This window comes from Thunnus maccoyii, chromosome 7 (genome assembly GCF_910596095.1).
Source record: "Thunnus maccoyii chromosome 7, fThuMac1.1, whole genome shotgun sequence".
Classification (NCBI taxonomy): domain Eukaryota; kingdom Metazoa; phylum Chordata; class Actinopteri; order Scombriformes; family Scombridae; genus Thunnus; species Thunnus maccoyii.
Window position 1 is genome coordinate 2,007,289 of NC_056539.1, and position 16,268 is coordinate 2,023,556.

Consider the following 16,268-nt stretch of genomic DNA (forward strand, 5'->3'; position numbering starts at 1 on the left):
GTCAAACTGGACAAAAGCCAAAACAGTGGAAAATGCAAAGCACAACTTTGTCAACTCACCTCTCTCTTGGATGACGGCGGGCAGTAGAAGAAGTAATGTGGATTGGAGGGCACAGTTTTGAAATACTGAGACACAATCTCCATGAATTTATCCTGTTGAATGGAAAATTGCTTTCAAAATTTAATGACATCAGCTTCACCTTGTAAATATTAGCTAGTATACTTACTAATTACAAGAGTAATAATATAATTAAAAAAGAATAACAACTTTTACTTCAAAAATATGAGATGAAGAGCAAAGTAATATATCACAACCGTTTTCACCTGTGAGACTCAAGGACAATACCTGTATTATTTTGTGCACATCAGGATACACTTCACACTTGGGCTGTGTCCGGAGCAGCGTCAGAGGGAACTCTGGGATCTTAGCAGTCTTGGACTCATCCAGGATCAGTGGAGATGTAGGAGCAGAGGACTTTCCTCTAGATTCAGCTTCACTGGTATCCTCCATTTCAATACTGTTGCCAGATATGCCACAACATATAGTAAATAATTGTGTCATTCAAGAAAAGTGAACATGAAAGGAAAGTGGCTGAAATATATAAATGACTGTAAAACTCTGTGAATTCAAAGCATTCACTGTGATGATATTGCTGTATGGAAAGAAATCAGCCATCAGATATGGTCATGAAATTTCTGCCTTTTAAAGTATCATTAATTGATGTTTTTTGGCCACATGGGGGCAGTGGAACAACCTGTTAACACAACACTGACATATTATCATATTATAATCATATGATTACAATCAACTATAAATGGATATAGCTGACACGTTAGCAAACATTTGCTTATTTACACATCCAGCAGAAACAGAGCAACATTCATTTGCTTGTTTCCACCTGATAAATGTTAGTCCAAATAAGTTCCCTCCTTTTAGCTGTTTTGGTCTCTACCATCTCCTGAGAAGAATATCTGGTTCTTTAGCTCCTAAATGCTCCACTATGTCTTTGTCACTTTGGTGCTGGGCAGGTAGTGTACACCTGGTTTATTAGAGCTTTTTCACTGAAAACAGCTGCCTGCTTCAGTAAAATGGAACTAAAACAGTGAAGTTGCGTGTTAGTGATAATTCTCTGAGTTTATCACTACAAGCAACACATTTCACATTACATAATATCATTTTACCAGTTGTTAATATAAATAAATATTGAATAGGTAATGAATAATACGCTCTAGTGAATTTATCTGTCTTACTTTCTTAAGTTTATTAATAAAGTGAGGTAACAACTGTGTTGCAGAAATGCACATTTTTAACAATTCCTTATATCCACAATAACTTTTTATAAGAAACAAATAACTGCCAAGTCATCTATTTCAGTTTAAATCATTACATTTTCTGTAATTTGATTGACTTGACTATAACTGAAGATCAATCGATCATCAGTTAAGCGTGTACATCTCTGGTCTCTTGATGAGCATGTACAAAGCTGCACATGAACAGGTACATAAGTTACAATGTTGTGTTTAATTCTCTACTGTTATTCTGTTAGTCTGTTAGTATGCTGTCATTAACATAGTATACTCACACTCTAACATACAATATACTCTTTCATTCTCTTTAACCTGATCATAATGACTCGTTGGACCTACCTGGAAGAGGAGGCCATAGCAGTCCTGTCATCAGGTCGGTCCTCCTCAACCTCTCCAATGATGAAAGTGGCAAGGCTCCTTGAAGGTTTTGGATTCCCTCCCCATCCTGGAGCCTCACCATGCTCCCTAAAGACCCTGATGTGTCCACAGAGGGTCTGCAGGAATGAAGTGATGTCGATCTCCTGCAGGGATTCTTCACAGTAGTCCATGGCCATTAGGACATCTTGGGAGCTGATGTTGTAGGACTGCTGCAGGCTCCGGTACACACCTGAGGGCCACAGGGACAACATCAATGACACAGATGTTAGACAAGACAGTAAGCCACTGACCTTCGTTGGATTTAAAAAAAAAAAAACAACACATTACAACACACTTAAAAAAGTAAGTCTTGCTGTTTTTTTTAGGACACATAAAGAAAGCTTCCCCAGACCTTGTTAATGGATTGTTGAAGCTTACAAATGGATGATAAAGCCTAATGGAAGCATGTATAGACAGAAAAGGATGGGGCCCAGGATGGAACCTTGGGGTACATTACAGGAAATATTTACTCCTAGACTCTGGAACAGTTTCCCACTAGATTACAGATATACCTTATTCTTCAGTGCCATTCAGCTCCATTGTTGACCAAAAACTATTAAAAACACATCAACGAGCCACATTGTTGCACTGAATGAAATGAACACACGCAATGAAGTTTATTTTGACTCAATCCCTCACACACCGTCCTGACAGTACACTAAACTACAGTGATCAGCTGTTTCAGGAAATTACTGAGCCTTTTAAGAAACTGATACTATATATTTGTGAGGCGTATTCAAGGTTTACCTCTTCAGTCAGAACCAATAGACTTGGAGCTGAGAGCTACAGACAGGGTAGGAAAATCAAAGAGTATTGAGAAAGAACAAACACATTGTTGGTTTTGGTCCTTTCAAGGGATTTGTTGACAAGACAAATACAGCCATGCACGCATTATGCCCAAAGTAAAGTTGAAGTTGTAGAGAATGCACAATTTTAAATTTGCCCTCACAGTGAGATGATAACTTTTGAAGTTTACTTCATAATTCCTGAGCAAACCTAATTTCTTCTGAGTGCATGTTGGTGGAGGGTGGTGAAGAGGGAGGTCACCTTTGACGTAGCTCTGGTGGTAATGCTCCTGAAGCAGGCTGCAGTAGTTGGCCAGATCCTTGTGTTTGTGAGGCTGAGCCAGGAGGTCGGTCCAAGGGGACGGACTGCTGCGGTCCTGAGACAGTGACCTGGCAAAGGACAACCACACAGCAAACACACAGAGACAGGAAATAAACATGCTCAGTCTCCAAGCCTAATGAAGGACCTGCTGGACCCACATGAGAGTTCATTTCATATCTTCCATTAGACTCATGTTCATACACAAACTCTTACAATGCCAGTTATAAATGCAGACAATTCCATTCAATATAATTTTGCATAAGCACTTATGCAGCTTTAGCCCAGATCTCCTCTACAGTAAGCAAAGTCAAAGAAGCCAACAAGCCTGTGAGGGACAGCTGAATGTCCACATCATGCGTTTAAAGAGTCAGATTCAAAATCATTTATTTCTCAGGACAAAGGGGAGGCAGAGACATGAAACAGGTGAAAAAGACCGTGATCACCAACAGTTGGGCTTTTCCAGCAAGTGTATATTGTTCATGTTACAATAAGGTGTCGAGAATTCACTCAAGACATACTGCTGCAACATACACAGTCACCTGCAAAGCTGCAGCAAGCACAGTTATATTGACTGTAGTACAATAAACAGAGCATTAGCAGTGCATTTCTGGTCTAAATGTTTAATGCTACAACACACACATTTTACTTTTGGACCTCTTTAACAACCAATGCAACTTGTGCAGATGTATGGAGTCTGGAGAGTGCCGCTAACAAAATGATTGCTTTAGAGTGTTTAATTGCAATGAGTTGATAAATGTATACATTTAACAAAGCTATTATACACAATGAAAATAAGTTTGTATTTAAATGATGATTTGTAGAACTCAAAAAAAAAAAAAAGATCCTCAAACTGTTACTCTATTCACTTATGTTTCTTCTCATTTTTATCTCAATTTATTTGGTTTCCAGCTTTAACATTTTGAACAACTTTGAATTTAATATTCATTATTTAATTGCATACAAATAACTTTAGAATAGCAGATTATTAATTATTTGTGATTCAAGACTGTAAAAGTCTATAATGTTTCTGGTGGCACACTCCAAACTCTATACATGTCGGCCACCATCATCACGTGTCAATGAACTATCTGCCATAAACTGACAAAAGACAGATCTGCAAGAAAGCATAATATTAAAATACTGTACGTGCAGAGAAGATAGGTTCCCCCTGTGCTGATGATTCACAAGAAAATTTGATACTGCTGCAGGTGTATCAAGTGCATCAACAACAGGACGCATATGATATGATGCTGAAACAATAATCTGCCCCATACCTTAAAATTAAATTGTTATGATTTCAAGGAAATTCTACGGTTTCATTAATATACAGTATATTATAATATACCCACAGTCCACCTGGTACACCTGTTGGGAGTCTAGACAATGATATTTCATTGGAGAGTCTTACCAGATCTTACACATTCTTTCAGTGAATTTGGGCTTTAAGGACTTTAAGGTGTGAAGAGGGAGCTCTGCGTTGTGTTCAGTTGTGTGAAAGCACTGCACCTACTGTGTGTATGAAGCGACACAAGCCTGAGGAGGAAGGACAGATGGGCCTGGGAAGGGAAGATTGCTTTGGAGCCTAAAGTATTAGAAAAGCAACACTTTCCCATACTATAGAAGACAAGCGCGTCCTAAGTTCTCAGAGGCGTCAAATAAAAGCTGAGCAGCACCTCAGCAGAGAGGGAAGGAGAGCAGAGACAGAATCAAGCAGTGCTACCTGTACTTCATCTGCTGATACATCTCCCAGGATTCAGCATCTTGAGGTCTATTCTCAACCATGAAGACAACCAGAGACACACATGTTAACAACTGCACTGCAGCTTACTTCTGACAAAATTCAAGGGTGAGTTATGTCATACAGTAGTGTGGAAATTATGTTGAAGGATAATTCAGGTTTATTAAATTGCATAATCTTTGTTTTATACTATTTGTGTCTGTAATGTCTATCAGAATAATATTCTATTCACCAAAATAATTGCTGAGACAGGGTAAGTGACATGAGCAATCAGGCAGTCGGACGGGTTGTACACAAGCCAACAGTTTATCCAGATTATCTAAACCATTTTAGCACACCTGAGATGTTGCTGATAATTCCTCATTGCACAACTCCCCTGGGGATCTTAAGTATTGTAGAGCTGGTCATAGAGTAAGGCTCTGCCACATAACAGGCCTACTGTTTGAATGACATGTGATGTATGGAAAGTGAAAAACCTTAATGATCCAAATCTATAATCTCATCATCCTGATTATCTTCCTGAGAGACCTTTTCACATGAATACCCAGCTATGTTTCTATCATCTCTGTCCTTCATGTAGGTGTGTCAGTACCTGAAGAAGATGTCCCTGGGTTGGCGGCTCGAGCTGGGGTGTACGAGTTGCTCCTTCAGGTGTTCCAGGGAGCAGTTGTAGACATAGACTGGACACTTAAATTGGCTGCTGTCATTGGTGCTCTGCTGGGAAACCTGCCTGCTGAAGCTGATGTGGAAATCTGCCTTCTGAGGTTCAGAGAACTGGACTCCCTCTTTTTCACCCAGATCTAGAAAAGTTACCAACATCAGAAAAAAGAGAGACTATTAGTGAAGAAATACACAAGTACACTTTCTGTACATGTCTACTGCCAAGATGACAGGCAGCGTCCTCACTGCATTTGACTTTGCATGCTCGATCTGAGGAAAATTAAGAAAGCTGATAATAAATCCAAAAATTATAGAATTTAAAAACCCTTTTTGTTAATTTAAGTTCTACAGTAGGTGTGTCCAGAGGGCTCTGTTTACACATAGCAATTAAAAACTGCATTACAGGGGCTTTCACTAATTAGGATTAACAAGTTAGCCAGATAACGTTAACTTTAAGTTACCCTTACTTAACTTATCCTGATTTAATTTAACTTAAAACTGCATTGATAATTTTATATTAATAATATTAATTATGGGGCGGCCATGAACTTAATTTGTATTCAGTCAGGGACATTTGTTGCCCACATCTGTCTCTCTCATCATTTCCTGTATTTTTTTTTTTTTACTATGGGCTCTCTAATAAAAGGTATACGATGTCCAAAAAAAAAAAAAACTTTCACATTACAATTGCAAATCTACCCAACTCTGCATTTCCCCTTAGCACTAAAGAGCGTTTCAGTGTCTTTGGTTTTACTGCCTGTACATTTACTGTTAAGCTACCTTTCCAAAAACAGCAGACAGACAAAGTTAGAGACTAGCTGGTAAACATAGTTGAGAATTTAACAGCTAAAGAGACAACTCTAGATAAATAATAATGTTGTTCTGTGTCTACTGGATAAAAGAGGTAACTGTTGGCTGACAAATTTGCCATAACAACTATATATGGTGACTAATATGTCAGATATTGTGTTTTAAAATTGTTGCACTGTTCCCAAGTGGCCAAAAAAACCAATTAATGCAGTTTTATAAAAACTCGTTGTTAGGGCTGAACATTTTTGTATCATCATTAATGTCTACCAAGCTGAAAGAGGTGACTGTTCTAATTGGCCACTGTGACCAATATGACTATTCTTACCAGCAAATTTACTCAGTTGTAGCTAATTAACCATATGGCCCTGTCAAAGATGTTTTATTTTAGAAAGAAACACTATTTTGAATTAGTTTTATATTCAGAGAAGTACAGAATTAATTGTATATTTTACTTAAGGACCAACAGATATGTGAGCTTAAAGATCTTGCCAATCACATTACACAGTTATTGTCAGACCGGTAGCTAGCAGTGGCTAGCTAGCTAGCTAGTTGTTGAGTGAATGGCAGGTGGCTATTGAACTGTTGTTGAAATTTCTCTTTTAAGCACATAATATCACTATCTTAGGCATATTATTCTGTGAAGCAACTTGTCCTGTCCATCTGTGATGCTAACATTAGCTCCAGCAGCCACAATGCAGAGCAAGGGACAATGTTAACAACAAGTAACTGCATCATTGTGTCTGATTCCTTTCATGTAGCAATGATTGTTCTTGGTATGAAATTATTGAGTCAAATATTTTATAGATCCCCAATATCTGCTTGGAGTTAAATAATGTGTAATAAATATGTAATTTTAATAAATAAGCTATCCATAAATAAACTAATGTTTGACTAGACCTTGTCTTGGAATTGACTGGACTGGACCAGTGTGGTTTTGACAACAACCCTGGACTGACCTGAGCCTGGGGTCCCGGTCTCTGTCTCAGACACCCTGCTATCCCAGCTGTCCTGGTCTAGAGTCAGGGAGTCAGCAGGCCCAGTCTGACCCTCAGACCTTGGTGAGAGCAAAGGGGACCTGGAAGTGAAGTGTCCACTGCTGGAGCTCCTTCGCAGCTTAATAGCTAGACTGAGGCCAGACTCAGACCTCTCCAGCCCACTGGTGGAGCCAGACAGGGAGTCAGCCTGCGACTTGTTGCTGGGAGTCAGAGTGTCATCTTCCTGTGTGCTGATGTTACTCTGAGGCTCTGTTTCCAACCCTGAGGCCATCAACATCAGAACATCTGCAAAACAAACAGAATCTAATTTTGGCCAACTGTTTTTGCAACCTTTTGAAATGTGGTTTAAAATCCAAGAACCACATTCCAAAAAGGGTGTAGAAGAGGTGTACCTGTGAAGGTAGCAGGGAGGAAGGTGAGGAGGATCTGCTGGGAGCTGATGTATTTGGCATAGCATCTCCACTGTGGCATAGAGCAACTCCTCTCCCCCAGCAAAGGCTCTTCATCCACAAGGTCTGCATTACTGAAACTCTGACAAAGACAGAGCGGAAGCAGAAACACACATGAACTACTGTTCTTTAAAAAAAACCTTTGGTACTGTGAACAAATACTAAACTCAAACAACTTAGTTTTTCTCTCTAGTTTACACTTACAATGTCGGCAGCAGTGAGTTGAATAAATTGTGTGAAGTCACCACCTCAAAACTGCACAATGTGTTTACAACAATGCTCAATATTGGGACCCTTGCTCTTATGCTTGTATATGATCTACCAGAAAGCTGCACGGTGGTGAAGTGTCAGATGTATGCAGATGACAAAATCATTTATGTATCAGTAGAAACTCATCAGTCTGGAGAACTTAACTAATCAATTGGTTAGTGACCCCCTTTGAGTTGAAGAGAACTATTTCACACTAAATTATACAAAAACACTTTCAATGTGATTCATTAATGAGAAAACTGTGTGATAGAGTTATACTGTAATAGATATTGATCAAAAGAAATGGATGACGTATGAGTGTGAATACCAGGGTGTCCTTTTAGATTCTCAACCAAAGTTTAATGTACAATACAAATGAGGAAACGGCCAAGATTATCATTCAAATTTTAACTGTTTAAGATGAATAAGTACCTATATTATTATGATAATGTAAACCCATCCGCCTCCTAATGTGAACAACGGGTGTCATTATTAGAGATGCGCAGATATGGAATTTTAAGGCGATAACAAGCAGATATTTACATTTGTGTCCCATTATATTATCATTACAAACGCAAAAATTTGAATATGACAATAAATATATATTTTCAGATTGACACGTTTATTTTTCTAACATCCAGGTTCAGAGCCTTCACTATCCCTACAATAAAGAATACATTTATTTATCATAAATTTGTTTCTAACAAGTTAACCTTTTAATATGTAGACTAATTAACATCAGACCTTATCTCCTGATTAAAAACCAATAAGCTACAAAAACCCTCAAAATAACTTAAAATACTGTTGGATTGATTAATGGTTACCTAAAGCCCTTAAACTAAACTTAAACTTTAGAGAGGGTGCATGTTTTACAATAAACTGGCTTACAGCCCTGTGGCATCATTTATCCTCCCTCTGCTGGACAGATACTGCTGGTAGAGAAGAGATCTGGTTGGTCTCAGCCTTAAAGTCTACAAGAAGTCAATTAATTTTAAGCAACATAGCTAATTACGCTCAAGTGTTACATACAATTAGTGTTTATTTTTAGCTTGTTCATAACTTAGAACCATATTATCAGCAGTAACTGTCAGCTGAAATTACATTATTGGGACAATAACAATAATTTTATTTTCTTACATATTGGCCAATAACATATCAGCCAGTGATATAGGTTGTGCATCCCTAGTCATTATACAAACAAACCTTAACAACAACGGATCAAAGACCAAAAGAATACAATTGCCTAGTTTGGTGTGGACTGGGGTGTCTACATACTTTTGACTACATAGTTAATGAAAAAAAAACACTTATATGCACAGAAATTGATACATGTACACAAGATTTTCATGTGCTGAAAATGTAAAAGAAAAAAAAGCCTTATTCAATTAATTGAAACGGCCACACATCACTACACAACATGTAGCACTGACTTACTACTAAGTTTGTGTTGTGGATGGGATTACCTGTAAAGTGCTGGTGGATCCCATCACCTCTTTACTGCTGCCAGTGGTGTGGAATGACGTCATAGTGTCCTGTCTGTCTGGAGGCTTCACACACTCTTCTTACAAAACACGACAGGCAGAAATAATGTTAGATTAGAGGAGACAGTGATTTATCATGTCTGTATCTCATAAAATGAGACACCAGAGGGTTCATGTCATCACTTAACAGCCTTGCAGGTCTGTTCAGGCGAAAGTCAACCTAGGATACCAGGGGAGAGGAGATGCAGAGACATGTACGTACCTTTAATAACAGGTAAGGAGAAAGGAGCGACATGGCCGTCCCGTTCTCGCTCCAAGATGTGGTGCATAAATGTGACGTGGTCGCTGTCAGCTAGCGGGATCTCTCTGTCACTGAGCTCGTGCTCCAGGCTGCTGTGGAAGAGGCTGAGCAGGAGCTCATTGGGCAGACAGGGGGAGCTGTGGATCTGTTCCTCATTCTCCATTGCTGTAACAAATTTATGTTATTGTGAATTGCTACAGAAATTCTGTGTCTTTAAGATTGATGTACGGTACATTCTTCTCATTATTGAAGTACAATGTGCTGGACCTTATGAGTACAGTACCTGTGCTGAATGTGAGGAAGAAGAGTTCAACCTGCTGGCATTTTGGGAGCAGCTGAATGAGATCAAACTGGAAGGGAACCATATGAATGCTGTCCTCAGAAGACAGAGCCTCTCCTGAACCCACAGAGGAAAACATATCCATCAATTCAAATTGACACAAATTTCACATTATATACAAACAGCCAGGAACAGGTTAAAATATACAGTACGTTAATGGTAAATTCTCAAAAAATAAAAAAGGTAAAGGTAAAAAAAGAAATAAAAGCCAGTATTCAAATAATAGCCAGCAGGAGCAAATTAAGGCAGAGAAAACAAACATTGAGGAGAGGTGGAATGACCAGCGCTATAATGACTCATATAGTAAATTCAAATCTACAGCACTCAAATACTGTTTTCATTCACTCATCATTTCCAATCTGTTCCACACTGCTGTTTTTTTCTATTACTGTTAGGCTGCTGTCAATGAAACCTGACACTTCCTGTACATTTTCATTTTTTATTTTTTTTTACAGGGACAATGCCTAATATTCAACATCACGACAAATGTGCCAGTGTTAGCCAAAAGAGTCATTTTCTACTGCTGTCCCTTGGACAGTTGTTAAGATTTTTCACATTAAAATCCAGTAAGAAAAGAGAGGGACTATGCCAACTGAGCCACTAGGAGACTTTTAATGTGAAACATCTGTGCAGGAAGTGTTGAATTGACAACAAAATGGAAATGAGTGAAAATTTGAGAACAAGGAAGAGAAACTCAGAGCAACAAAGTAGTGAGTATGGCCTGACTTTGTTATTGTCATTCAAAATAATCATTTTCCATTGCTGTGGAAAATGATTATTATGAATTATTATGGATGTATGAAATCTGATTTTCTAAATGGTTTTATTACCTCTCACATCCTTGAGTCCAGCTGGCAGTGAGCAGACCTGGTCCTTATTCTGACACAGTTGGCTTAAATACTCAAAGGTCATCATGGTGGACATACAGGTCAAATCCCTGGGGAAGATCTACAACAGCACAGGAGGCCACTATTACACACAATCTGATGTGAGCTGGGAAACAACAGATATTCGGGTCGCAAACCACCTGACCTTCCCTACTGACATAAACACTGTGCGACTCTGTCAGGAACTAGCTGCTAATGTAAAAACTGGTAATACACACTGCTTGAGGGATCTCCTGGTACTTGAGGCCCTGGAAGTGGCGATGCTGGTCCATGCAGTTCATCACGGTGCCGCTCTGTGGTTCCACCCAGCACTCCGTCACAAGGTTCAGCTCTGTGTCCATGTCGACAGCCTCTACCTCGGTGTCATTGTCATCATCAGTGGAGAAGCTGGAGTCCCATTACAGACAAAAGACAACCAGACTGAAAAATGTGCTATTACTGTGCCTGCACAAAATACCCTGTAAGAAATATTTTTAGAGGCAGGGGACTTCAAATAATTATGAGTAACTTCTCATAACAGTCAACCAGGGCAAACAATCAGGACTTTGTGGGTGTGATTAAGCACTGGGACGTCCTCCTACTACACTGATAACTAACTAGCCACATCCATGAAAAACAGCAACAGAAAAACGGTCACAAAAACTGATAAGATCAGCAAAACTGTACAGTTATCTTTTAGAAATAACAACTCTTAAATCCACACATTACTATGAACAGCATGAAAAATATTACCCACTCCTAGCAACAGCTAACCCTGGAAGTGAAAATGATGTTGGTGGGATATCACTCTGCTGATTGGTTAGAGTAAAGCACAAAATAGAAAACAAAAACAACCCCACATCCAAACAGGAAAATGGTTAACATGAACACAGTGTCAGGCTGAATAAAGTGAAAAGTCAATTCAGTCTGATTATCTAACAAAACAATGCATGCAGATTCCTACCTCACCTTCCCCTGTACGTACGCTCAAAGTATGAGGACATACAGGAGCGGATCATTTTGTGGTGGCATTCACACTGAAAACAGCGTTCCATTATGGAAATACATGGTGAGGGTGTTTTGCTTCAAGTACCAGTGACACAATGAAATATGGAATCCAAGAAGTCCAGTTTGAGTAACGGACCATGACTTTGAGGCTTATCAGACACTAAAACACTGCACAGAAATTCAGTCTACTAAGAGGAGGGATTTTACAACTCCGGACAGTGGAAATGCAGTACTTAGAAAGTCATCTGTAATATGTAATGTGTAGCAAATATTGAGCCAGGTTCAATGTTTTGGCTGATCACCCTGTGATTTTTTGTGCTGTGCTGAAGTCCTTCATTTTTAAAGTCAAGCATTCTTCTATACAGATGATTCCTGGCAGTCTTACCTGTCTTTAGTGGAGGTGGAGTGAGGTGGGAACAGGATGTACTGAACAATACAAGAGTGACTCTCTCTGTCTGTGTCAGCTGAGATGCCCTGAGGACAGAAATTCAATTCAGTGGAACCAATTTAGGACCACAAGCCATACCACACACGCTTCATGTGTATATAAAAATTACAGTACTGACAATAAAACTCACCAGATGCTGCATATAGAAAACATAAAAACAAAACAAGTGAGTTGTGCTCACCTGTGATTTAAGTGTACATTTGCTGTTAAATGACATTTCCCTGCCGTTCTTTACCTTCATCGGCAGCTCTATCACCATGTTGACGATGCCCTCTCCACTGGCAGCGAAGTGAAAGCCTTCTGATATGCGGATTCTATGCAGACATCAAGAGAGAGTTTCAGGCAAGCAATTAACATTCCATAAAGCTGCTTATCTCACATGAAACTGACGCAGCTGTTACGTCTTAAAGCATTTATCAGTTTTGCCAGACAGCACTGAAACAGCTATTATTCTGAAATCTTATTTTCTAGAATTGTTTTGCTGGGAATTGTCAGTGTTAAACTGTTATTTAAGCATGTCGCATTACCTGTACAATAACAACTCACACTGTAAATTCACTATTATGTACATTTCCAAAACACTGTTGCCATCAATACAACAACACAAGTCTGTAATAATCACCACTTCCTCTTTTAAACACAAATACTATTTTCAATCACTTCTACTTTGCTGTTTTTCTAGTGCGCTGTTAAGTCAATGAAGCTCAACACTTCCTGCAGATGTTTTAAACTGAAAGCCTAACAGGAAAGGGAGGGATCATACCCTCTGAGATGCTTGAAGGCTTTTAATGTAAAAACATCTGCAGGAATTTGGAAACTATTGGTGAATGTAGGCTAAACAGTATTTGTGTTAAAAAAGAGACTCTGCTGTACTGATGGAATTTATTATAAAAATCCTACATGAGAAAATGAGATCATCACCATATACATAGTATTTGTAAATAGCAGTTCTTATAATGATGTGTACAGATTTATAGGGGTTTTTATAGCTAATAAAATCCTCGGAATATGTGAACAACAAAATAAAGCACGAGATAACAAAGTGTATGAACTCACTCAGAGAGCATGGACAGGATGTGAGCCACAGCTTGCATGGCGACTGCCGGGCCTTGGCTGCTCTGCACGGCCCACACCCAGCGCTGGTGCAGGAAGTAACGGGACAAGGAGGCCAGGGTGGACGAGGCTGTGCGGTTGGCTGCCATGCTGAGGGGCACTGCGCTGTTGGAAGGCTGCGGAAAGTTCTCCATGTTGAAAATGAAGGGAGTCCTGAAGTCCAACGGCAGCTTCTCATACCTGAAAATCATTTCATTCAGATTGTTTAGCTGGCAGAGCTCCTCACACACACGAAAGATACAGGTCTCTATACGGATCACTCAACAACAAGTTGCCTTGGTTTGGTTATACGATTGAAGGATTTCCCATAATCTTAAAATCATCACCTCCTGGGATTATATCCCTCTTTCCCTGGGATTTCTCACCATAAATAAAATTTGATTTTAATCCACAGAACTGCAGAAAATTCATACATTATGACATTAATTTACCTCAAAATCTGTGAAACTGGGAGGGGAGATTTTGATTTAATTTTGATGGAAATATCCCCTCAGCGACCGGAAAACTGTTGTATGTGTGTGATGAAGGTAATGACACACATGTGAAAAAGAACTGGTCAAACAGCAGGAATTCCTTTGCTTGGCAACGTTGATTAGCATCCAGCAGCTAACTTACTCAGACCATAAAGCTGTAGTGGCCCGCTGTGGTAGTGTGTGTTAAGCCAAGCCGAGGCTAATATGTCCAGTCTGGTCCCTACAGATACACTTAGTGTTACTGTAATATTAGTCTTAGTGATGCTACTGCAGCTCCGTTGTAGTTCCAGTATGAATATGAATACTGTCAACAGCCCTCAGTCTCTCCTGTTGTGGCATGGATGTATTATAAGAGCTTGCATTGTATCATGGCCAGAAAGCCACACCCAGTTCCAAAGTGGGGTGCGGGGAGCAGCAGCTCATTTGCATGGAGAACAGGACTAAAACACGGGTACAGAGGCTAGAATGCATAATCTCAGTGGTATTTTCTGCAAAAAACTTCAAAGACGTGGTTTGGGGACCTCAGAGACCTATATTAACTTGTTGAAAAGGAGTATAAAATATGACCTTTAATGAGGTTTGGAGAAGGTGTCTTGCTTTCAGTTCATAGTGTTCAGTACACAGGTGTACACACACACACATACACAAGCACACACAAGCTACGAATCTCTGGTTCCCGCAGGTATTTTTCCTGATAAACAGAAGCGGATTTTGGCGAGAAATCCGAGGAATTCAATCCTATTCGTTTAGCTGTTGTGCAGTTTTGGTGACTTGTGATCACATGCACTGACCTTATGAGCAGCTTCTCGAGAGGCTTGTTGAGCACCACCACACAAGGTCTGTCAGACAGCGCAGGTTTGGGAGCAGGGATGGAGGGAGATTTGGATGGTGATGGATGTCCAACAATCTTCCTCTTGGTCTTGGGTGTGGCCTCTTTGTTCTGAACGCGATGAGGGAAGCGAAGTTTGAGGATCTGTTCTCGCAGCTCATCCACAATCTGAAGAAAAGCAAAAAATATCACGATGCAGCTCATTATCTTTCAATAAGAACAGTGCTCTGCTCCAAAACTTGAATACTGTTTTCATCACATACTACATGACCAACAGGAAGGAACCTACACCTCTCTGACAGTGGCAGGTGACACACTGGCAGGATAAGCTGCACAGATATTAGCTTGGATTGCACAAGTATCCATGATCCTATGGTTCTGTATCCACGCCCCCCCCGTACAGTCTGTTTGACTCTTATACCTTGTTTCTAACATGGGCTGGTGTTCCGATAGGGAAACCCAGACGCAGCACCATGCAGGGTGTCTTAGAGATGAGACGGACCAGGTAGAAGGATGTGGGAGGCTGGTCAGATGAACTGTGGAGACAAAACTCTATGAAATCTCACTGTAAATCTCAGAAATTAAGAAAAAAAAACAAAACACTTTGACGCAGAGATAAAATTTAATGAGAGAGATGTGCACACTGTGTTGTGACCTAAGGGATTTGTTTCCCCCTGGTCCCACCTGAACAGAGTGAAGCTGTCTAACCTGTATATGAGTTTAACATATGAGTAGCCCTCCACCAGCACGAAGCTGCTCCAGTCCCTCAGCAGAGACGTGAGGGCAGTGTGGGAGATACGACACTGAATAGTGCTGTAACGTCCATTGTTTCCAGCTGTGTGCAGGTGTTTGGGTACAGGCCTGTGGAGATTAAAATGATACATGTGATGACACATACCAACACATATCAAAACACATAGGTAGCTTTTTAAAAGGTTATTACCCTCTTATTTCTAGTCTAGTTGATGGCAGTGAAGCTGTTACTTGGTGCAGGCTTTGCATAACACAATTTTAATTCCTCCATAAAAAATAAAGCAGAAAATACAACCATAAATATCTCACATGTCATGTTCAAGGATGATGGCGATGCGATGCATGTGCAGCCATCTCTGCCAGAAGTTGGCATCCATAGAGAGGATGGGCTTCCAGTAGGAAGCAAACTGAGACTGAGAAGAGTCTTTGGATCCACTGTGCTGCAAGGACAGAACCTGCAGAAAGAGGAGAGTGAAGAAATGCACTCATTACATCTTTATTTCTGTTATTAACTTTAATATCAAACCTTTCCTTTCCGGTCTGGTATTTAATGGGTATGGTTACAGTAGGTATCTGGCTTCTTTATAGAATTACACCCTTGATTTTAGAGAGGAGAGTCCAGCAAAGTCCTCTCAGTGGATTACAGATAACACATTTGCTTGACAAAAGTTTTTTAGTGAGCCTTTAATGCTACTTTTAATACTGCTACATTAAAGTCTTAGAAGTACCATCTTTGACTTTGGCAAGTTGTCTTTCTCTCTTGACTTGGTTTTGCAGTGGCTCATTCAGTTTCTTGCATGTTCAAGCTGTAAGCTTCATCAGTGCACTATACACTCAATTTTGGACTGATTTTAGTGGCAGTTATCTGAAGTTTTATGCTCATTTTCTGTGCACGATTCTGCACTTTTTCATAAAAATAATACC

At 39.7% G+C, this 16,268-nt stretch overlaps 1 protein-coding gene across 6 annotated transcripts in view; it reads right to left on the reverse strand.

The window, feature by feature from the left end:
* The window catches only part of szt2 (SZT2 subunit of KICSTOR complex), a 113,007-nt gene that overhangs the window by 87,374 nt on the left and 9,365 nt on the right, over positions 1–16,268 (reverse strand). For 4 of the 6 annotated variants that reach the window (XM_042417811.1, XM_042417809.1, XM_042417813.1 and 1 more), the window contains exons 12-31: positions 15,654–15,799; positions 15,300–15,452; positions 15,013–15,127; positions 14,554–14,759; positions 13,233–13,469; positions 12,412–12,490; positions 12,114–12,202; positions 10,960–11,128; positions 10,685–10,802; positions 9,798–9,911; positions 9,476–9,679; positions 9,196–9,293; positions 7,427–7,565; positions 6,996–7,319; positions 5,162–5,369; positions 4,552–4,599; positions 2,772–2,899; positions 1,647–1,914; positions 346–517; positions 60–152 (exon numbers count right to left, since the gene is read on the reverse strand). In XM_042417811.1, coding sequence (XP_042273745.1) covers positions 60–152; positions 346–517; positions 1,647–1,914; positions 2,772–2,899; positions 4,552–4,599; positions 5,162–5,369; positions 6,996–7,319; positions 7,427–7,565; positions 9,196–9,293; positions 9,476–9,679; positions 9,798–9,911; positions 10,685–10,802; positions 10,960–11,128; positions 12,114–12,202; positions 12,412–12,490; positions 13,233–13,469; positions 14,554–14,759; positions 15,013–15,127; positions 15,300–15,452; positions 15,654–15,799 — 3,108 coding nt within the window. The remainder of the gene's footprint in view (positions 1–59; positions 153–345; positions 518–1,646; positions 1,915–2,771; positions 2,900–4,551; positions 4,600–5,161; positions 5,370–6,995; positions 7,320–7,426; positions 7,566–9,195; positions 9,294–9,475; positions 9,680–9,797; positions 9,912–10,684; positions 10,803–10,959; positions 11,129–12,113; positions 12,203–12,411; positions 12,491–13,232; positions 13,470–14,553; positions 14,760–15,012; positions 15,128–15,299; positions 15,453–15,653; positions 15,800–16,268) is intronic. The other 2 variants (XM_042417808.1, XM_042417810.1) reach the window with 2 other exon arrangements.